Below are 25,147 nucleotides of genomic sequence, written 5' to 3'. Positions count from 1 at the left end.
CACTTCCTGTCTCCTGAGATATCTTCATCTGATCGATTTTTGAAGGCAGCATAGATGTATACTGCGCTGCCTTTGATATCCCACAATCCTGTGCTTTCCATTCTGTGATGGTTGACCTAAAAAATAAAGATGGCATATGAAAGTTGCGGTTGCTGGTCAGTTTGTGTAAATGTATGTTTTTGACCAACGTTTTCCTCTTCTGATGTCATTTCTAGCGAGAAATTACTATTGTAGTAATTAAATATTCGCTTAGGTATCACTAAAGCTCGCGCTATTTTGCTGTAGATCATTAAACTGTTATGCTGCCTCAGAAGTCTGTCAGGTGCCTATTGATCAGCCTAGTTTTCTTTAAATTAGTGGTGTTTTAGAATGATTGTTTAAATGAATTCACATACTGGATCATTGGACTGAAAACTTTGCCCGAGTTTAGCGGCTTAAAATGATCTGATTGCAAACTTAGAAGCAAAAATCGTGCTAAAGGGGTTTGAATAGAAATTTCCACCTACCAGGGTTTAAAGGTGCTTGCGCAATTGTTAGATGCTCTCGACTTCTAAAATCATTTAACTTTATGATGTAAATTACATTAATGACGCAATTTCACGTGCTTCAGTATTTATTTGTGTTCAATTATTTTAACACGTTAAAGGTCCCGTAGAATGTCTTTTTAAAAGATGTAATATAAGTCTAAGGTGTCCCCTGAATGTGTCTGTGAAGTTTCAGCTCAAAATACCCCATAGATTTTTTTTTTTATTCATTTTTTTAAATTGTTTATTTTGGGGCATCATTAAATATGCGCCGATTCAGGCTGCGGCCCCTTTAAATCTCGTGCTCCCTGCCCCCGGAGCTCGCGCTTGCCTTAAACAGCATAAACAAAGTTCACACAGCTAATAATACCCTCAAAATGGATCTTTACAAAGTGTTCATCATGCAGCATGTCTAATCGCATAAGTATGGTATTTATTCGGATGTTTACATTTGATTCTGAATGAGTTTGATGGTGCTCCGTGGCTAAAGCTAACATTACACACTGTTGGAGAGATTTATAAAGAATGAAGTTGTGTTTATGAATTATACAGACTGCAAATGTTTAAAAAATGAAAATAAAGACAGTAACTTTAACCAAATTTAACAGTACATTAGCAACATGCTAACGAAACATTTAGAAAGTCAATTTACAAATATCACTAAAAATATCATGTTATCATGGATCATGTCAGTTATTATTGCTCCATCTGCCATTTTTCGCTATTGTCCTTGCTTGCTTACCTAGTTTGTTGATTCAGCTGTGCACAGATCCAGAAGTTAATACTGGCTGCCCTTTTGAACATGGGCTTGAACATTCATGTTGACAGCCCTATTTTAAATATAAAAATAATTAAAAAAAAATAAGAAATATATTGCAATAAAATGATTGTACCGTAAATTTAAAAGATTAAGTATTTAATAATCATGGTTTTATTTTATAGTACAGTGGAAAAATAACAATACAAATATTTACATATTGTCTACATTTTCAAATGTTAAACCATCAGGCTTTTATTTTGGCAGCTTTAGAGTGAAGTGTTACTGTGTTCATTTTACACGTGTGCAGCTCATGATATGGTGTTTCAGCATCTCAGCGGCTAACGTCACAACACTGTATCACTGAAACCGGCAGCGCATATATATTTAAATCAATTAAATCGCAACCTTTGTGATGAGACTATCACATTAAGCCATATAACAATATTGATTTTATTTGGATATATTGTGCAGCTCTTGCTTCTCGCAAGCACTGCCGTTTCCTTCGGGAAATGCACATCTAGTGTTAAAGGACTCCTATTATGCTTTTTCAACTTTCCTTAGTGTGTAATGTTGCTGTTTGAGCATAAAAAAAGTAATTTCAAAGGGAGCTTTTCCACTTGCAAAGTTGTATTTGCAAAGGTGGTTCGGGTTGATCAGCTTGTTCTTCTTGACTGATACGGCAAAACTGATGCCATAGTTAGCATAGTTACAGTTGTGTTTATAGACCAATCGCAACAGAGTGGGGCCAGCTGACCAATCAGAGTAGATTGCGTTTTAAAAAAACAAAACCAAAACTGAGTGTTCAAACAGAGGGTGAAAACAGGTGCTGCGACAATGTAAATTATGAGAAATAAAAGAATAATGAGTTTTTCTTAACATTACGTACATGTAAACATATTCCAGTAGACTCCATAAACAAAATGATGAACTTGTAAATGAGCATACAGTAATATAACCCCTTTAATGTTGTGCATATGAAGAGAGTGAAGCATTGACCAGTGTGTTTTCCCTCTAGTCAGGTTTGATTAGCACTCAGGATGCGGATTACTTCCTGAAGCCACTTCATCCACATCAGGCACTTCTGGAGAAATTCTCAGCACCATCTGACCACCATCCCCATATCCTCTACAAGAGATCCATGCCAACACAGACAAACAGAGGCAGAACCAGGAGGTCTTCTGAGCTAAAGGCGATCGGCAGAAGAGATTCAGCTGTCCCGTATCACACACAGACGGATCCAGAGGAGAACCAGCATACTCCACACAGTCATGACAACTTCAACTACGACACAGGGCAGAGACTGCACTTCTGTGGACGAAGGAAGAAATGTATGTAAGGACATTCTCTCTCCAACCGCACCTTCAAACACAGTTGCTTTCCATTACATGGTTCAAGTCTGGTGGCTGGATTGTCAAAGATGTTCATTAGGAGGGGAGGAGGTGTATTTTAGACAACAGTCGTATGTAAAGAGGTCACGGCTGTTCAAGGGTCAGCTTGAACATGTTTTCATGACATCATCACACCTGTATTGTGTTTGGTCAGGGATGAATTATCTTCACCTACTCTAAACAAACACCACATCCTCACACTGCATTTGAACCCTGAGTAATATTTTACAAACCGAGTAACCAAATCTTATGTGGGATGTGAGGTAACAGCTAATACATTTTGACACACATGGCGTGCATTAATGTCTCGTAAGGGCCTGAATTTTCCAGACACAGATTCAGCTTTTTGCTGAACTAGTAATTCATTTTCCTTCGGGAACCAGCATTGACTGTGTGACCGAGTGTTGATATTGTCTTGGTCCTGTGTTTCAGATATGCCTAAACCTCCTGAGGAAGATATCTATATTTTTCCGGATGAATATAAGTTCATGCCCCGAGTGAAGCGAGCCGCTACATTTAAACCTCATCCGCACCAGAAACTGAATGTGGAGACGCTGGTGGTGGTCGACCGCAACATGATGGACAATCATGGCCATGAGAATATAACCACTTATGTCCTTACTGTTCTTAACATGGTAAGATTTATCTGTCAATCCATGCATCCATCAATCCATTACATGCATCAATCCATACATCCATCCATCCATTCATCCATTCATCCATTCATTCATCCATCCATCCATCCATCCATGCATCCATCCTTCCATGCACCAATCCATCCATCCCTTGCATGCATGCATCCATTCATCATCCATGTATCCATCCATCCCTCCATGCATCCGTCCATCCATCCATTCCATGCATGCTTCCATCCTTCCATCCATGCATCCATCCCTACATGCACCCATTCATCCTTTTAAATTCCATCCATCAATCTATCCATCCATCCATTAATTAATTAATTAATTCATTCATTCATTCATTCATTCATTCATTCATTCATGCACCAATCCATCCATCCATCCATCCATCCATCCATGCTTCCATCCATCCATTCCATGCATGCTTCCATCCATCCATCCATGCATCCATCCCTCCATGCACCAATCCATCCATCCATCCATCCATTCATTCCTCCATGCACAAATCCATCCATCCATTCATTCCTCCATGCACCAATCCATCCATCCATCCATGCACCAATCCATCCATCCCTTGCATGCATCTATCCATTCATGCATGGATCCATCCATTCATCCATGCATCCATTCATTCATCTATCAATCTATTACATGCATCCATCCATCCATGCATCAATCCATGCACCAATCCATCCATCTCTTGCATGCATGCATCCATCCATCCCTCCATGCATCCATTCATTCATCTATCCATCCATTACATGCATCCGTCCATCCATCCATTCCATGCATGCTTCCATCCTTCCATCCATGCATCCATCCCTACATGCACCCATTCATCCTTTTAAATTCCATCCATCAATCTATCCATCCATCCATCCATCCATCCATCCATCCATTAATTAATTAATTAATTCATTCATTCATTCATTCATTCATTCATTCATTCATTCATTCATTCATGCACCAATCCATCCATCCATCCATCCATCCATCCATGCTTCCATCCATCCATTCCATGCATGCTTCCATGCATCCATCCCTCCATGCACCAATCCATCCATCCATCCATCCATTCATTCCTCCATGCACAAATCCATCCATTCATTCCTCCATGCACCAATCCATCCATCCATCCATGCACCAATCCATCCATCCCTTGCATGCATCTATCCATTCATGCATTGATCCATCCATTCATCCATGCATCCATTCATTCATCTATCAATCTATTACATGCATCCATCCATCCATGCATCAATCCATGCACCAATCCATCCATCTCTTGCATGCATGCATCCATCCATCCCTCCATGCATCCATTCATTCATCTATCCATCCATTACATGCATCCATCCATCCATCCATCTATGCATCCATCCATGCATCCATCCATGCACCAATCCATCTATTGCTAGCATGCATGCATCCATCCCTCTATGCATCCATCCATTCATGCATCTGTCATCCATCCATCCATCCATCCATCATCCCTCCATGCACCTATTCATCCATTAATTCCATCCATCTATTCCATGCACGCTTCCATTCATCCATCCATCCATCCATCCATCCATCCAGCCATCCAGCCATCCAGCTCTCTATGTTCAAGTATGTTTTCATTACATGGAAAATTATGTCAAGTTGAGGTCAAAGCATGTGTTTTCACTTCATCGTGGCATATCTTGTTGACCAAATGGACTAGTTAATGATGCTAAAAGTCAAAGTGAGTTCTTTGGGGTGAGTGAAGTGAAAAATGTAAGCACACATGAAAAAAAAATTTGTAGGGTACTTAAAATAGGATCATGTTACGTGCTGTGAACATATCTATCAAACTCAGACTTTGCGAAAGTGTTTTAAAAGTGGTTTACATAAGATCAGTGAAATACTGATATATGAAACTAAATCGGACACCTCTTTTGTTGGTGTCAACGAAAAGCAAGACAAAATAGCAGAAACGAAAGACCTTGTATTGGGAACTAAGTGTTTGTACTTATGATACCTGAGCACTTTAAACCATCTCAGGGACTGTGTCTTCAGCTCTGTTTCAAAGCCCAGTGAAATGTGGGATTAGGGATTCCCTTAAGTACATGTGGTATGCCTCCAGAGAGGTGATGCTTTGAAGAATTTTGGAGAAACATCCAAGCCACACGCTTCTCATTTTTCCAAAGAGAAGCTTCTTATTGCTCTATTCAAGGAAGTCAAACTGAGTTTAGATGCCTCCATATTGATGCACCATCCTGTAGCCTAATGCTGATCTTTCTGCATTGTTGCTTATCTCCAAAAAGGTCTCAACACTTTTCAAAGATGGCACGATTGGCGGTGACATCAATGTTGTAATTGTTGGACTAATACTGCTGGATGAAGACCAGGTGAGTTTAATAAAGGTGCTATGAATTGTATTGCAGTAGAGAGTTTTGAAAACAGAGTAAAAGATCTTGGCTCTATTGCATTGAAAATGTGTGTTCAAATGAATATATTACACCAAAACCAAGTGTATTTTTGTAAAATGAATGAGAGTTAAAGCCCACTGGAGGCGATTGACGTCATGGACCATGAGAGGTTTAGATAACACAGAGCTTTGAAGCCGAATGAAACATAGCTTCAGAAGGTGGATTTTATTGTCCTTGAGAGGCTTGTCTCCTTCACTCTCTTTGAGACGCTCCATCTGAACAGGTCTCGTTTTTATGATGACAGTTTAATTGGATACACAGCATTCCGTTGGATTCCAGCCAGACGAGGGACATGTCTGTGGGAAAGTGAGCCAGCAAACGGCTGAAGGGCTCTGTTACTGATACACCTGTGCTAATGTTAATGAAGTTCACGTTAGCCACCAGTCGAGGAATGCAGAAAATTACGCTCATCCCGCTTTTGATTGGAGTAATTAGCAGCAGTCACTCAGGATCAGTGATGAGGGGCTAATTACCTATAGACTCATTTACTGAGGTGGGGTCAGCAGAGGCAGCGGGTAATTGTTCTTGATAAGCAGTTTGAGTTAGGCTTCATCTACACTAATCTGGGTACATTTGAAAACGCATCTTTTTCTCTATGTTTTGGCCTTCTGTCCACATTGAAACATTTTGTCCTTTGAAAACTTTTCAAAATTTTGAAGATGTTTTTCCAAATGGATAAATTTAAAAATGCTGTTTTCGCGTTGTAGCATGGATTGTGAAAACGGAAGTATTCGAAAACAATGACATGTTTAGGCCCTTTTTACACCTGGGGCCTGTACCATGATGGTAGTTGAACAAACTCAGGGTTATAGGATTAGTTTCGAGTTGACAAAACCAAACCACTCCGATCCGGCTTTGTTGGTATCACGATGCTTATCATCAACTTTCTTTGTCAACTCAGGCTTTGATCCTGAGTTTGTGGAGCGCGTGCACATGAATGTGTGACATCAGTAACAAACAGCCAATCACATGCCTTGCAACAGAGATAAACTATGATTTACTTCTCGTGAGAGAGTCAGCGCGATTTAAAACTCTTTTGCTGAAAATTAAGAATTTAAACGCATTTAAACTAATGGAAAATACTTGTCTGTGTGAAGAGGACAAATAAAAGAAATGATCTTTCTCTTTAAGTGCAAGGGAAACTTGTGAAGGTAGTTTATATAGTTGATAATTTATCACGATATAGACTCAAACATACAAGATCACATGTAGTCATATTTAATATTTACACCTTATTTATATTACATATGATCTATATATATATATTAATATTCATTGAAACTAAATGCTTAATAACAACTGTTAAACTAAACATGCTTGTGTGTAATGGATTAATAAAAATATAGATCATATAATTATAATCATATATAAATCATAAAATAATTATCATTAAAACCAGACAATTAGTCTGGTTTTAGACAATTAGACAATTAGTTCATTTGTTAAATATTAGTTTTTACTATATAGTACGCTTTAATTTGGAGGAAGAGAAACTGGGGGAGTGACTTTATGGTGTTGGGTGTGTCAGTGTCACTTAGCTTACATCTGATTGGTCCAATTTCAGTTTGAGATCTCTAAACCAGAACATAACCTGCCCCGGAGCAGGTTAGCCATGGAGCGTAAGTTACTGTGGCGATGAACACCGCTAAAAGCCAAGTCACTTTCATGGTACCTAAAACCCAGGATTGCCGCAAACTAATCTGAAACTTACCTGGTTTGCCAGCTAATCCAGCTTCATGGTACAGGCCCCTGGTATTAAGAGGTAGTCCAAAACGCGTTTGTCGGGATTGTTTTCGTAGTGCAAACGCAAATGTGTTTGAACAGCTACAAAAGTTCGCCTACTGACCTAATTTGTAAACATTATGGGAAGCATGCTAGCCAGACGGGATTTAAACTTTGTTGGCTGAAGACCCAAGTTTGGTTTGAAGACGAAAAATGTACCAAGCATAATGTTCTCTCACCATTTCTGATTTCTAACATGCACTCGCCTGGTCTTGTGGTAAATGTTGCATTGGACAATAAATTTTTGGAAAATTATGTTTTATGGAATTGTTCAGTATTTAAAGGTGCAGTAGGTAGGATTTTCTGCTGCTAGAGGTCACTAGAGGCCTATTCAAAACAAAGGCGTAGCTTGATGACACCAAGTATGAGCGCGGAATCTTGGAACATGTGGTCTTCACCTCAGCGGACATTGCAAAAGAATAGGGATAGGACTTGGGAAGAAATCATGTTCATGGATGCGATTATTAATGTTACTGTAGTATGAATCAGAGCAGGACCGAGTGTTGTGGGAGCTGAACGATGCCGCTGGAGCGATTGCGCAACATACTCCTCACTGAGCAGCGGAACTTTTATTATGACACAGTCGCCGGCTCCGCTTCTGCTTTTCCGCTCCGAGTATGAGGTAACGCAGCTCTGTTTATCATATTAGATACATTTGAGTGTGTTGAAAATGATGTTATAATGTTACTCTGTGCGTTCGCTCGGCGGCTGCTGCGAGACACTTGTTGCACACTTCAGTAAGATAGATCGATTTTAGAATATCATATTAAATGCTGGATGGCTTGTGTTGATAAATGGCATGAAATTCATTTTAAAACGTATTGTATGATGGAGAAAATTCTGTATTACTGTTACTAAAAATAAAGCTGCATCTGATTATGCTATGTTAGCTACTTCACAAAATAGTGTTTTTCTCTGAGGCATGGTAAAGCATGGTACTCACAAAAAAAATAATAAAGAAAATTAGATTTAAACAATAAGACTAAACGTGTTGAGCTATATAACAACAATTAATTTTCTGTCTATAAATATATCAAAACAGTTGTTCCCTTGTCTATTAAAACGTGCAATATATTAAAACGTCTTTGGTGTTTCCATGGTTTCTACAAAATAAAACTGGAAACCGAGGGTAACCGAGGATATGACGCAATTGACAGGCGACTCCTCACACGTCCCGGAGCCTTGGTTAAAATTGCAATTTTCTCACGATTTACAAATAGTTGGAAACATTTGGGATATTGTAAGTACTCAAGTGAACAAAACTGGCCTCAAATATAAAACACTGATATACTCAGTGAGTATAACAGTGTTATACTCAAATATAACACTGGCCTAGTGGTTTTTGGATATTTTACTGCAAAAATATTACATATTGCACCTTTAATGTAATTACATCATAAGTAACTGTAATAAAAAAAAAAGTAAAGTAATCCCTTTCTTTACTTTTTCCAATGAAAAAGTAATTAAATTACAGTAATTAATTACTTAGTAATGCATTACACCCAACACTGCTTGTGGCATATGATTGTCTCATCCTCTACTCTACTTCGCTCTACTGTTATTCATTCTATGCTTTACTTTCTCAGGATGGACTAGTGATTAACCATCATGCTGACCACACTCTGAACAGTTTCTGCCAGTGGCAGTCAGGTTTGGCCGGACGAGAAGGTCGTCGTCATGATCATGCCATCCTGTTAACCGGTCTGGATATCTGCTCCTGGAAGAATGAACCATGTGACACTCTAGGTAAGGATGACATCTGCTGATCTAACATGTGCTAGAAGGACATCTTTGACAGCCATGTCTTTTGCAGCATCTCGCGTACAAGTGCTTGTTTTTACGATGCCACGTTAAGAGAAGTTCAACTTTTAAACGGGTGTCTTGATACATGCTCGAGGTGTTCACCTTTACGAAATTTGTCTGTCCTCTTCGTTTAGGGGTCACACTTGGTTCCTTTGCAGTCAAAAGTGACCGAAGCCTTGAAATGTAACACTTTTGTTTTTCAGGAAAACCAATGTAATAGATTTTTGTTCAATATTTTTTGATTATTTAAAATAGAGGGTATTTTATGATACTATGCAATATTTATACAATTTTTATTAGCTATTTTTCCCCATTGAAAATACACTTTTTTCTAATATATTTTTAATTCATTTTTCAATTAAAGCAGTATTCCATGTTAAAATAGAGATAAGGCATTTAAAATCCAACTTTTTGAAGGTGGATTAGTGCCATCTGGTGGGAGTAAAAAAGAAAAAAAAAAGAAAAAGGTATGTAATGCCATGGTGTAACTGTTACGGAAGCTTTGATACTTTAGTTAAGATCCAAGTGCAGTTAAATAGGAAAATCCAGAATCGTTGTCACAGCTAGGCAAAGGGTCAAAAACACAAGTAACCAGTCCACAAAACTAGAAAACAAAAACCAGTGCTCACAGGGCTGTTTCATAAAACAAGATTAGAAAATAAGCCAGGCTTATTTTACTTAGACTTGTTGTCAGCGAATTCTGTTTCATAAAACAAACTTAAATTAGTTCAAACTCAGTTACTCTGGCAACTTATGCTGGGAAACTAGCCTGGTCCAGGGCAGGCTAACTGTCAGGCTAAGCTGAGCTTAGGAACTGAGCAACACTGACCAATAGGAACGCAATGATATTACAGCTGACTCTCTCACATACAATATATATATATATAATAAACATATATTTATTAACACACACATATTTATATATATATATATATATATATATATATATATATATATATATATATATATATATGTATGTGTGTGTGTGTGTGTGTGTAACCTACAGGTTCTCTTTTCTTACTGGCTAAATGTTTTGTGTCCAATATTTAATTAGGTTGTTTTAAAATGTATGAATACATTTCTCTCTGGTTTTGTTTGGCAGCTGTAGTACCTTTATGGTTATTAGAAGAGCAGAAATTAAAAATCACAAAATTAAAAATTAAAATAAATATGCACAGACTAAATTTTAATTGGTAAGATGAATCTAAACTCAGTAATTGGCCCAAAGTATAGATTTACCCCATTACAATAGTCCATTTACAGTTACCATCATAAAAATACATTTACTTGTAGGTTTAAAATTATACATAAGGCACATTTAATGTCCAACATATAGCGAAATGTATATTTTAGAATTATTGCGCTTCTATTGCATTCCATCTGTTTAGCGCGCATGTGCGCAGCAGTGCTCGTTCACTGTGAAGTTTAGCAGCAAAATGGAAATATTTGCATGACTTTCTAACATTTACAGAATAAACTTGTGAAAAGTAAGTTATGCACTGAGGAAAACACCATGTCTCAAATGCATTAAATAGCACAAAATGTATGCCGTTTTCTATGGTGGATCGATTTGATCCATGATCGACTTCTAGGGCTGCTTAAAAAAAGCGTGCACGCGAAATTATCTTGACTAGGTAAACCTGGATCGAATTAGTGGGACTGCTTGAACTTCAATTACCTTTAATGAAACCGCTTTAGCCCCAACTCATTTGTTAGGTTAATTCAAGTTAGGTTTTGGAGTTTAATCCTCGCTTTTCTTAGCATCTTTTATGAAACAGCCCTCAGATGTGCAACGTAACAATAACAAAACCTCCATTAAATAGACAGAAACAAACCAGGAATAAATAGACAGAAACTAATGACATAAGTGAATACAGCTATGTGCAATGATCAGCGATGAGTCCGGAACAAAGGGTTATGGGAGATGGAGCCCTATAAAGTGATGCAATAGTCCGGGTTGGAGCGCCCTCTGGTGGCTAACAAGGGCACTCCAGCAGGTGATCATGTCAGTAACCATTAGATTCCTATATAGTTCTATATACAGTGCCTTATAAATAAATTTTGAATTTGAATTTATACTTAGACATTCTCAAAGACTACTTTTTTGTCAAGGCTTATGAATTTTTTTTTTTTTTTTTTTTTTTTTAAATATTGATTTGAAGTGTCAGTTTTTGCATTAATTTTACTACAGTCAAACCTGAACACAGAGGTGGACATTTTGTTACACATAACATCAAAATTCAATAAAAATGTAACAAAAATGAACAGGTATATTTTATTACAGCTTAATAAATCTGGGTCTGATCAGATTTCAGCCTCTTATTTGAGTCTTTTGGCTCAATTTTACCATATTGTTAAGGCCACACCGGATCCTGTGTGTGTATAATAGTATTTTGTTTGTGTCTCTGCATGTGTGTAAGTGAGTGTGTGTTTCAGTGGGTGTGTCTGTTTTGTACTCTCGATGTTTTAGAGTGTAACCTCTTCCTTGCTGTTAATTTTTTACTGCTTTGTGGCTGAATTATTGATTTTATTTCACACATTTGCAAAAACTTGCTGTTATAGTCGAGCTTGTTCATATGTGTGGACGGAGGGGGTTAGGGGGTGGATATGTCTATTTTGCACTCTTGATATTTTAGAGTGTCACCCCTTCATTGCTGTGCACTTTTTTTTTTGCACAGTGGCTGATTTGTAGTTTGTACCACCAAAAGTTTTTGTATTTTTCGTATTTCCCATTCATTTCCTATGTTGGTCCTTTTGACGGCGAAGGAGCCAAGTGTGACTTTTTTTTTCCCCGACCCTGTAATATATCTGAATCATGTCCATGCTTTTTTTGTGTGTTTACATAGCTAATGCGACAAAAGTCAACAAGTGTCATCCCATTTTGATGAAGAAAAATGTTAGTGCATGGTACTAGCAACACCAGGGTCATGGGTTCGATTCCCAGAGACCGTAGGATGAAATCTATACCTTAAATACACTGTAAGTCACTGCCAAATGCTTAAATGTAAATGTCGAATAAAAGTCTATAAAATAAATTACAATTACATTTTTAAAAGATAGTTAAATAGACATCAACATCTTGGACATTGAGAACCAAAATGTGTAAAATGCTAAAAACATACAAACAAACAAAGAAACAAACAAAAAACATTGAATCGGCAGCTAAATATTGTTGTAATATTGAGCTGGGAGGTCAATTCCCAACTCCCAACCCTACCCAATACTAGTCTTATGTAAGTAGCTAGCGGGCCTATTAATGGACACTTTTGCTCAGTGTTTAAATGAATTATGGCTGATAGTGAATAGCACATTATACATGGGCATCAGTAACTGAAAACCTTCACTTATGCTTTATTTACATCGCTATGTGACAGAATAAGACAAAAAGTGCACTTTTAAGTTGATGCCAGGTTTTACTGTAATCCTGTACAAAAGAGTAAGAAGTCATAGGTGTGGTGTGACATTTAAGATTAATGACCTAATATATACTTTTTGTTTGGTGATGACTGCGCTTAGTCATCACTTAAGCTACTGCTAAACTGCCAAATTATTAGAGGTACAGTAACAACCTTTTTCTCTAATAACCTGTTTCCTAAGAGATCTCAAGCTGTGTTCTCCACCCTGTGCCACATAAAAGAATCTCTCCCCGCTAACCCCTAACCCCATTAGCAAAGCTGGCCATGCCCCTCAAATGCAAGGCCGCAGTTCAAAGGGTGCTGAGAACACAACATTTGTGGAGTGTCAATGATTAACACTTGAGCGCAGACTGCGGCTCGCACAGCTCACGCTTGGAGGTGAAGGGGTCATGGGAGATTTCACGTCCCCCGTAGGTCACGGACTGGAAGATTAAAGAGCAACGCTGAACCTTTGTTACTACCGTACACTCTTTAGATACCGTACTGCTAGTCTGAGAAAACCACCGTATGCAACATGAATTAGCCTCTTGCTTCATTTCTGCACATGACAGTTTCTTGAGAGCAAGAAATATTGAAAGATATAAGAGTACATATGATGAATTTTGTCTATTTTATTTAGACCTTTTACAGTACAAAAACAAATAAATCAATTGTAATGGGTCCTGAAAGACATTTTTAGTCAAGTAGAAGATCCTTTTTTTCCGTCCCAGTTAAGATTTTCAATATGTCTGGAAAACACAAATAAATCACAACGTGTTCTGGTACAACACATTTGTGCAATACATGAAAGTATTTTATCACTCGGTACGTATGTGTCAAAAAACAGCACATATTTTAAGTGATTAAATCAAATGAAAATAACTCTGACTCCTTTGGTCCTTTTGGGGTTTGACTTTGGTCCAACATACACTAGACTTCATCTCCATAGGTTTTGTATTAAAGAGTTAGAAAGTCATAATTTGTCATAAAATACAGCTCTCTTAGATCTCAGACCCGTATTGCGACACGTATAGAATCGTTCAAAGCATTTTGTAAGGTTGCCTTTCTATTTTTTTATGCCTTCTACGGTTAATATACTACTCCTAGTTGTAGAATGTCTAGCATGTAATGTGTTTCAGATTCATACTGGTTGAAGTAACTCATATATCTGTTCAGATTTCCTGAGACTTACTCGAAACAACTGGATTTAATCTTTATCTTGAACTGGCAGTCGTGAAACAAATACACTCTAAATCTTGATCTGATTACTTCAGTCAATCACTTGCCATTTCACACTGTTTTTTTGCCCTCTCTCTTCTGAGCAATGCAGATTATGTACACTACTGTTCAAAAGTTTGGGGTCAGTAAGCAAAGTAAAGTCACATTAAAGACATTTATAAAGTTACAAAAGATTTCTATTTCAGATAAATGCTGTTCTTTTAAAAGTTCTATTTATCAAAGAATCCTGAAAAAAAGATCAGTTTCCACAAAAAATATGAAGTAGCACAAATGCTTTCGACATTGATAATAAACAGAAATGTTTCTTGAGCAGCAAATCAGCATATTAGAATGATTTCTGAAGGATCATGTGACACTGAAGACTGGAGTAATGATGCTGAAAATTCAGCTTTGCAATATATTGCAATAGAAAACGCTTTGTTTAAACTGTAATAATATTTCACAATATTACTGTATTTTGTTTTTTCAAATAAATGCAGCCTTGGTGATCATAAAACACTTATTTTAAAATATTAAACAATCTTATCGACCCCAAAGTTTTAAACGGTGGTGCACAGACGATATGAGATGATCAGGTATAGATTTATTTTTGCTGGCTCTTTGGATCCCTTTATCATAGTACTTCATAATATGTTGGCTTGTCTTATGCATTCATCCATCCATTCATTGTTTCAATTTCAGGTTTTGCTCCGATCAGTGGAATGTGCAGTAAGTATCGCAGCTGCACGATCAATGAAGATACAGGTCTTGGTCTGGCCTTCACCATTGCCCATGAATCAGGCCACAAGTAAGAGTCAAATTTATAATTAACCTCTGATAGATTCCCTCATATCCGGTTGTATTGGATCAATGAAAGCCTTGTTTTCCACAGCTTTGGAATGGTCCACGATGGCGAAGGCAATGTGTGTAAGAAGTCGGTTGGAAACATTATGTCTCCTACCTTGGCTGGACATAATGGTTTATTCTCCTGGTCATCCTGTAGTCGACAATATCTAAACAGATTTCTAAGGTGAGTAAAGACTCGTTTTGACATCTAGGATCTGTTTGCCAAATAACAGTTTGGAATGTCAGTATCATTAACTTTTTAGTGATAAGGTTTTTTTTTTTTTTTTTTTACAATTCATCAAAAGAACTACAGTGTTGTGGAAACTGTGAAAAAAAAAAACTTTCAGTCACATGGAAAGACTATGCCAAAATCACATGCTTTACCCATTGGCAGCCCAAAGTAGAATTAGAAAAGCAGTGCAAAGATATTAACAACTGTGCCCTTTACTGAGCATCTCCTGTCCATTAGTCATCCATGCAGAATCACCCAGCGTGAGCCGAGTGAGAGTCTAGACACCAACCTCATCTTTTAAAAGTAGTATTTGTAGTGCTGTTTTGGTTGTGATATGTAAAAGCGAGCAGCTCCAGCAGGTTTTAAATTTCACTTTCTGTCTGAGAACCACGTCTGTGCTCGTGAAAGTCGATCAGCTTGACCACTTGCCCTTAAATTAACCAACATGTCAAATGAACCGGTCTCGTTTTCCGTTATCATGATGAGCTCATCTGGGTGAAGCTCCTTGGCAGTGAGCTGAAATCAGTAGTTCTAGGCCTCGGCGGGAACAGGGATTCCCTGTCGGGTGTTTTTTAGATGCTTGTTGTTGCTTTACCTGTTTCCTACAGCTCATCCTGCAGCAACTCTTTTTGTGAAAAAGGAAATGGGGTTGCATAAATATGCAGGATTTTTGAACTGGTCATTCCACACAGCATTGTGGTTGACAGTTGTAGTTGGATTCCTGTCAGACTTAAGATTTAGTAATCTGAAAAATGATGTTCAGGAAAGTATGCTTTCTGTAGCTCAAACAGTAGAGCATGGTGCTAGCAATTCCAAGGTCATGGGTTTGATTCCTAAGGAATGCATAAACTGATAAAATGTGTCTTGAAAGTTGCTTTGGATAAAAGCATCTGATAAATATGTAAGTGTAAAATGCTTAAGTTTTTTTGTAGGCCAAACCTGTAAACCATAGCATTTTAGCACATACAGTTCCATCATCCTGAAGTTTTTTTTTTTAATGGGTTTTTTGGTTAAATGCCTGAAACAAGGTCTGTGATTAACAGAAGCTTAAGTTACAAACCCACATCAAAACACTAGTCGCGATGAAAGCCGACTGTGTTGTCAGCTCGCATTGCATCGTGTGCGCCTGGGCCAAAAAGTTCTGCCTGAACATACTGCAAAGACTACATCCAATGACCAGCTAGCACGTATATTTTGCATCTGCGTGAGAGGAGATAGCTCTCCATACCAGGAGGTGGCAGTAGTCTTTATTCATCATTCAAAAAGGGAAACCGAACTGTGAATATACAAAATGTAAATGTTGATCATGTGAATCATGTTGATCACTTTCTTCATTCCAGATGGCGATGTCGTTATGAAAATATTTTGTCATTTGTCATAGCCATTTGCCCACTTTGATCACTTTTGCTTTTCTTCTCATGCACTGGTTCGCAATAAAGCTGAACAGCCAATTAGCCAATTCAATAGGCTCAATTTCCACAGATGTGGTCTCTCTTGTGCCAGTGATGTGGAACGCACCACAAAAACTGAGCTTACAGATCCTCAACGATGGCCCGACGCTGGCCGCCCGTTGGCTTGGTGTGTCACAGCCTTAGAGCATCAGTTCACTTTAAAATGAAAATTACCCCAAGATTTACTCACCTTCCAGCCATCCTAGGTGTTTATGACTTTCTTCTTTCTGATGAACACAGTCGGAGTTTTATTAATAAATATCCTGATGCGTCCAAGCAATGACAGTAAACGGGGGCAATGTGTTTGAAGCTCAAGAAAGTGCATCCATCCCTCATAAACCTACTCCACATGGCTCCAGAGGGTTTATTAAAGGTGCCGTAGAACGTCTTTTTAAAAGATGTAATATAAGTCTAAGGTGTCCCCTGAATGTGTCTGTGAAGTTTCAGCTCAAAATACCCCATAGATTTGTTTTTATTAATTTAAAAACTATTTTATTAATTATTAACTGCCTATTTTGGGGCATCATTAAATATGAGCCGATTTAGGCTGCGGCCCCTTTAAATGATGCTCACGCTCCCTGCCCACAGAGCTTGCGCTTGCCTTAAACAGTGCATAAACAAAGTTCACACAGCTAATATAACCCTCAAAATGGATCTTTACAAAGTGTTCGTCATGCAACATGTCTAATCGCGTAAGTATTGTATTTATTTGGATGTTTACATTTGATTCTGAATGAGTTTGATAGTGCTCTGTGGCTAAAGCTAACATTACACACTGTTGGAGAGATTTATAAAGAATGAAGTTGTGTTTATGCATTATACAGACTGCAAGTGTTTAAAAATGAAAATAGCGACGGCTCTTGTCTCCGAGAATACAGTAAGAAACGATGGTAACTTTAACCACATTTAACAGTACATTAGCAACATGCTAACGAAACATTTAGAAAGACAATTTACAAATATCACTAAAAATATCATGTTATCATGGATCATGTCAGTTATTATTGCTCCATCTGCCATTTTTCGCTGTTGTTCTTGCTTGCTTACCTAGTCTGATGATTCAGCTGTGCACAGATCCAGACGTTAATACTGGCTGCCCTTGTGTAATGCCTCGATCATGGGCTGGCATATGCAAATATTGGGGGCGTACATATTAATGATCCCGACTGTTACGTAACAGTCGGTGTTATGTTGAGATTCGCCTGTTCTTCTGAGGTCTTTTAAACAAATGAGATTTATATAAGAAGGAGGAAACAATGGAGTTTGAAACTCACTGTATGTCATTTCCATGTACTGAACTCTTGTTATTCAACTATGCCGAGGTAAATTCAATTTTCAATTCGATGGCACCTTTAAGGCCTTCTGGAGCGAAGCGATGTGTTTGTGTAAGAAAAATATATAACAAGTTATAAAGTAAAATATCTAGCTTCCACCAGACCGCCTTCCGTATTCAACTTAGGAAGAAAGTGTAACGCCTCTCACAGTTCAAAACGCTTACACTACGTCCTACGCTTTCCGTATTCAACTTACGAATACGGAAAGACATAAAACTTACGTTGCGTCAGTTACATAAGTTGAACTACAGAACGCTGTCTGGCGGAAGCTAAATATTTTACTTTATAACTTGGTAAATATGGATATTTTTCTTACATAAATGCATCGCTTCACTTCAGAAGGAAGCTTTATTTACCCGCCGGAGCCGTGTGGAGTATGTTTATGATGGATGGATGCACTTTCTTGAGCTTCAAACTCGTTGCCCCCTTTCACTGCCATTATAAAGCTTTGACACATCAGGATATTGTGTTTATCAGAAAGAAGAAAGTCATATACACCTAGGATGGCTTGAGGGTGAGTAAAGCTTGGAGTAATTTTCATTTTAAAGTAAACTAATCCTTTAAGAATCATACACTTTTGTTGGAAGCAAAGCTTGTTTTCTGCAATAGTCAATGGAAAAATCCTATTGGGTTTTTGTCAGGGGATACAGGATGATGCTAACTTCACTGCAGCACTCTATTTCCCCAATGACGTACGCTGGTTGATACGCTAACGCTGACAGGAGACTGATCACGTGAGCTCCATTGACTTCACTATCATTGGTAGTTGCCCTTTATTTGTACAATGTTAAAACTTTTCTCAACATTCTCAAATTGCTGGACATGCCTACATCCAGTCAAAAATGGTCACTGTCACTCATATCGCCAGCTCTGCATCAAAAATGAATGCGATCATGATGCTTTATTGCTGCCTCCCCAAAGTTTATGGTTTGAGTTTCACCATCTCACTTAGTTCAGCATCCATCAGTGTTGCAAACCAGTGCAAGGAAGGAGCCGACCAATCAATCCAATCAGACTGCATGGTTAATCAAATTCATATGTACCAAAACCTGTAGCGTGACAGTCGCATTAGTGTGGCCAGAGTCTGCCTGTGATCCACAGCTTTTCCAGGACTCTCTGGGCATCTGAAGGCGACAAACTGCAGAATGATCATCCCTCATTTCTCTTTCCACACCCACGACACCCCAAAAACAGCAGCGTGCTGCAGATAAATATGGCAATGCTCTCTCCGTCAGCTGTCCTCCCATCTGTTTCTCATTCCTCATGAGCAGCCTCACCTACGTCACCATGTGCCTCTCGACATACAGCCTGCAGATCACAAGATCTTCAAGTAGCTAAAGCCTGTTCTGCTTTCAGACCCTCTGTCACAGCCCTCCGCTTTTATCACTCTCCTCACTAATAAAACAGAGCTTGAAAGGGAGTCTGTCCGGGTCTGGCTTGAGCAGGTCTGTCTTATAGCTGTCGGTCGCCTTAATCTGGGGGGGAAACTTAAAGAGGTGACACTGGGAAAACTGAGTGGTGATGAGGAACTGAATCAGATTCATCTGACACTGACATTCCTGCCTCTGTGGGCCAGATGCTGCTGCATTGATCCTTCTCCAGATAATTGGAAGCAGGACTGGAGGACAGGGTTTCCCTTCACAGGGTCCACTGAAACACAGAGGGATTCTGGGATAGATGGATTTAGTAGACTTCAACTTTGTAGTGCAATGTTCTGATACAACAACATCTGTACTGACACAAACCGTTCAGTTGACTACTCATTTTTACTATTCAACTAGTCAAAAATTGCCCTGCTTTTGGTGCTATCTATTAAGCAAGCGCTCCTATTATTTTCCTTATACTCATTTTATATATGTGAACCGTGCTGGCAAAATGAGTCGCAATGAGCAAATTTTAAAAAATTTGTTATTATTTTCACATTCTCTATTAACAAAGTCTTCAGAATGATGTATGATTTGTTGGAATCTGACAAAAAATTACTGAGCTACACCTGTTTGAAGTCAATTTTGAGAAAAATCGAGTTGAAGTTTTCTGAAGGTTCCAAAACAAAATCACCTAGCAACCAAAACCTTACAATCCCTGGTAATACCAAATTTGGCACAAACCAAGTCAAAACCCATGTCTATAGGAAAAATATATATATGTTAAATTTTTTATTATTTCCCCCATGATTCCACAATTAACAGAATGAAATAGACAGTCTATTAAGACCTTGGATCTGTCAGTCAGTGCGAGTAAGATCATTTTGTTTACATCAGCATGAGTTTGAAAATCACATTTCATTGGTTGAGGCACCGAGAAGTCGCTATGAATATTTACAAAGTTGGAATAACAGCAGAGAAAAACGGCATTGTTCATGGTCAAAGGAAAGGTAGGCAACTCCTCTCAGAAAAAAAACATACAAATAAAGATACTTTTAAATGTTTAATCGCTATTTGGAGCATTGGGATCGCTAGACGAGGGCTTAATGAACTCATTTTTGTGAAAACCTCAATTTCGAGAAAAATTGACATTTTTCACTTGTTTTCCCTGTAGCTCGGAATTAGCCCGTGCGCATTCCGACTCATTTTGGCAGCACGGGTCACATATTATTTTTCTTACACTACGATTCAAAAGTTTGGAAACATTACTATTTTTAATGTTTTCGAAAGAAGTCTCTTCTACTCATCAAGCCTGCATTTATTTGATCAAAAATACAGAAAAAAAACAGTAATATTGTAAAATATTATTACAATTTAAAATAATATACTTTAAAATATAATTTATGTCTGTGATGCAAAGCTGAATTGTTAAATCCAGTCTTCAGTGTCACATGATCCTTCAGAAATCATTCTGTGCTGATTGATGAACAAATGTTGTGCTGCCTAAAATTTTTTTTATAACGTGATACTTTTTTTTCAGGATTTAAATTAAATCTTTTGTAACAATATACACTACTGTTCAAAAGTTTGGGGATAGTATTTATTTATTTTATTTTTTTTAAAGAAATTAAACCTTTTTTTAGCAAGGATGTGTTAAATTGATCAAAAGTGATAGTAAAGATTTATATTGTTAGAAAATATTTCTATTTTGAATAAATGCTCTTCATTTTAACCTTTTATTCATCAATGAATCCTAAAAAAAGTATCACAGTTTCCAAAAAATATTAAGCAACACAACTGTTTTCAGCACTGAGTATCAAATCAGCATATTAGAATGATTGCTGAAGGATCATGTGACACAAAAGACAGGAGTAATGATGCTGAAAATTCAGCTTTGCATTACAGAAAAAAAAAAAAAATCTAATTTAAAGTATAATAAAATAGAAAACCATTATTTTAATAATGTATTTAATAATTTAATAATTTCACAATATTATTGTTTTTTTTTAATGCATTTTTGATCAAATAAATGCAGGCTTGATGAGCATAAGATACTTCTTTCAAAAACATTAAAAATAGTCATGTTTCCAAACTTTTGAATGGTAGTGTATATAAACATTTCATCAGAAAATCTGATTTTTGGCACAAATTCATGCATTCCTAAACTCAGGTATGGGAGAAGCAATGTGCTGACCTTCTGTTCAGAGTTCTTTAATTATTTTGGTTGAGCACCTGTATGTTTTTCAGGATGTGTGTCTTATATTAACTAATATACGATGTGACGCCTATTACAAACCTATTAGGCAAGTTGATTTTATGATCATATTTTTCCCCAAGCATGTTACCAATTCCAAACCACATCAATCTTAATAACTACTATTAATTTAATGAATCATTTATAAGTGATATATAATTGTTCATGAAGGCTGGAAATGAAAAACGCCTTATATTCATTCAGCTGTGTATAATTATTAGACAGATTTTCTTTTACAGGCAAAATGAGCCAAAAAAAAGATTTATCGGACTGGAAAGTCAAAAATTATCATGAGAAGGATGCAATACTAGAAATTGCAAAGTTAAGGAATGACTAATGGACTGCAAAATGCTCAATGGGTCAGCAGGGTCAGATAAAAATCAGGTTGAGAAGAAAAGACACATGTTAACTGCAAAAGAATTAAAGGATCATGAAACCCCAAAACATTTTTAGATATCTGAACAGATATGTCCAGGCTGCATATCACTGAAAACACTCATACTCAACACTCAAAAGGTACTCATTCATTTTATCCATAAGTAGAAATGAGTTATTTTTGCATTTTTTAGAGCAATTTCTGTCTTCCGGTTTGAAAAGCAAAATCAGAGCAACGTCACAGCTTCCGATGGCACTGGAGACTAAAGGGTTGCTGATGGTTTCACACTTAATTCTTCACCTAAATTCTTAATTCTTTTGCAGTTAACTTTTTTCCACCTATTTTTATCTGACCCTGCTGACCCAACGAGCATTTTGCTGTCCATTGGTCATGCCTTAACTTTGCACTTTCTAGTATTGCAATAGTATTGCATCCTTCTCATGAGCATTTCGTAATTTTTGACTTTTCAGTTTGAGTTAAATCCCTTTTTTGGCTCATTTTGCCTGTTAAAAATTACACAGCTGAATATAAGGCGTTTTTCATTTCCAGCCTTCATGAACAATTATATATCACTTATAAATTATTAAATACAAAATTAATAGTAGTTATTGATTGATGTGTTTTGGAATTGGTAAAATGTGCTAGGAAAAAAAAATACGATCAGAAAATCAACTCGCCTAATAATTCTGCACACGGTGTACATCCCACTCACATACTGACACACTCTCGTCATCGAGAAGGCGAGCGGCCCGGAGCGTCTGCTAAACTACTCAGAGCTCATTCAGGGTTTCACTGTATGTCTGATTGTGTAAAACACAGGGTATTAAACAATGTAAAATACTTTCTCATGATCCTTGATATCCTTTACACACGGAGCCTCTCTGTCGGCCTGTATAATAATGGCGGCATTGAATAACATACGTCAGAGACTGTGTTGAAAAGAGAAATCTCTAAATGTAGCTAAGGGAACTACTGTTGTTATGTTGTCATGGTGTCCATCTCTGCTGTACTGGAGTCAAGCTGTTTTACAGTCATGTTTCTGTCTCAGTACTGCCCAGGCCACCTGTCTGTCTGACGAGCCCAGCGCCATACAGGAGTACAAATACCCAGAGAAACTTCCCGGAGAGCTGTACGACGCCGACACGCAGTGCAAGTGGCAGTTTGGAGAGAAAGCTAAACTGTGCACTCTGGACTTCAAGAAGGCAAGACTATTAATATCAATATTTCATATTGTTTTATAGATGAAATCACTTGTGAAAAAACTGTTATGTCAGAGATATCATATTTATGAGTTGAGTGCACATGAACAGCACCACATGACACATTCTAGCTACATTTTGAGTAAATACTGTTGAAGATTAGCTATTCAAGCTTGAGAGGAAGCACTGCTCATTTAGCCTGTTAATGAGGCGAACGTTTACACTACAAAAACTACTACACGGGAAAGATAAAACATGTGCGAAATTGCCCAGCATGTGCATTTTACTTCAACCAAAATCAGAGAAACAGCCTTAGTTACAACTTCCAAATTGGACCTTTCTAGGAGCACTTGAGTTTCCATGCTGATTCATGCTTAACTAGGTTAGTGCTGGTTCATTGTTGGTCTACTTGGACATACTGTTCACCAACAAAACTTTCTGCTCAAACAAGCATGGTCTTGTGAAGCAGACCTTCCTAGGTAAGGAGAATGGTTGTAACTAGTGCACCAACTTCCAAAAATACTCTATTGTTCAAAAGTTTGGAGTCAGTAAGATTTTGGGCAAATACTTAAGAGTCTGTGACTGGATCATTATTGCTGTATTATTTTTCTAGCATGTTATATGTTTAAGAACAGTTCTTTTAAACCCAATTGACCCTTCACCGGGAGTTTGATTGACAAGCGATGTAACCAATCAAAACGCCGAATCCGCCTTTTTGTCCGACAAAGCAGTCAGGAGTTAGAAGATTAACCTCGGTGGAGAAAAATTGAAAAATTGTGTATATTGACATCTTTCCGCGTTTGAAAGAACATTCATTATCATGTTCATTCATGTTTATTTGATGCTATAAATGAACTAGTAGGAAGACATGATCGGTTTATGAGCCTCTTGAGCTGAGGCGCTACAGCAATCTGTCACGACACATTAAAGAGCCACAAAACGGTTTTTATTGTTTGAATTTCTTAAAAAACTACCCAGTTTGAAAGCTGGGACTTTGTTTAATATAATAAGTAACCTGCTTTTTCTTGTCTGTCGACGTGTTGTCAGTGTCCTCTTTGCTCCGCGATGTATTTTTCACTGTGTGTGGCGTGACAGCGCCATGGCTTTTCGGACAAAGCAACAGTAACTAAGGGGGGCGGGTCTTTACGAAGGGTCAATTGATGGAGTGTGTAGCTTTTCATTTCTTAAACAACCATGTAGAAAGACACATTATGGCCATATTCCAGGATAACAATGTCAAGATTCATCAGGCTCAAGTTGTGAAAGAATGGTTGGGAGGGAGCACACATGAGTTAGCTCCTCTAAATTGGAGTCCAGACCTTAAATTCATTGAAAGTCTTTGGGATGTGCTGGAGGAGACTTTAACCCTCAGGGGTCTGAGGCTGATTTGGGGCCTGGAGAAGTTTTGACATGCCCTGACATTTGTGCTTTTTTCAGTTGTTCATAAACATATTAATGGAAAAAGTGTAATTACACTGTATTCAGCACAAACTAGGCTACAATAATATGTAAGGAACATGTACATGTTTGTATTTTTGAAGGAATAATGTTTATGCGTGTTTATTGAAAAAACAAAAAACTTAAGTCACTGAAATAAAGCCAAAAAAAGTATATTAAATCTGTGTTCACAAGACTTCTGGGTATTTGAGGTTGTAGACTAGAGTTTTTGCTTCAAAATGAGGTAAAAATTATGCTGCCTGCTTGTTCATATAAAACAATAAAGAGATTTAAATTTTCTAAAACATCTTTGGTCAAGAAACACAGTATGCGTGGAGGCGTGAATAATCATGAATAATGGGTGATTCTCACCTGAGAAGACAAAAGAATCGCATAAAAGAGCTCTAATGACCTGCATAAATAATGAGGCCTTTCAGTCAGATAGGCTGTGAAAAAACCCTCTGTTGATCATGTCTCAAGCTCATCATAATGTAAATCAAACATACAGAAAAAACAGCAATACTGTTAAATATTATTACAATTTAAAATAATGGTATTCTATTATTAAAATATAATGCATTTCTATGATACAAAGTGTCTGAACAGTTATGTTACCTCTATGGCATTTCATATAGGCTTTTAGCTTAAAAGCATGCACATTTGGAGAAATATTGATGGATTCTCATGTTT

At 37.5% G+C, this 25,147-nt stretch overlaps 1 protein-coding gene across 2 annotated transcripts in view; it reads left to right on the top strand.

Moving 5' to 3' along the window:
- LOC125242943 (A disintegrin and metalloproteinase with thrombospondin motifs 16) overlaps positions 1-25,147 on the top strand; it is a 110,831-nt gene that overhangs the window by 20,964 nt on the left and 64,720 nt on the right. For both annotated transcript variants that reach the window (XM_048152072.1, XM_048152073.1), the window contains exons 4-10: positions 2,300-2,612; positions 3,105-3,307; positions 5,602-5,685; positions 9,135-9,294; positions 14,667-14,772; positions 14,857-14,994; positions 22,870-23,023. In XM_048152072.1, coding sequence (XP_048008029.1) covers positions 2,300-2,612; positions 3,105-3,307; positions 5,602-5,685; positions 9,135-9,294; positions 14,667-14,772; positions 14,857-14,994; positions 22,870-23,023 — 1,158 coding nt within the window. The remainder of the gene's footprint in view (positions 1-2,299; positions 2,613-3,104; positions 3,308-5,601; positions 5,686-9,134; positions 9,295-14,666; positions 14,773-14,856; positions 14,995-22,869; positions 23,024-25,147) is intronic.

Source organism: Megalobrama amblycephala, linkage group LG13 (assembly GCF_018812025.1).
Source record: "Megalobrama amblycephala isolate DHTTF-2021 linkage group LG13, ASM1881202v1, whole genome shotgun sequence".
NCBI classification, from domain to species: domain Eukaryota; kingdom Metazoa; phylum Chordata; class Actinopteri; order Cypriniformes; family Xenocyprididae; genus Megalobrama; species Megalobrama amblycephala.
This window is presented reverse-complemented; position numbering and strand designations above follow the sequence as displayed.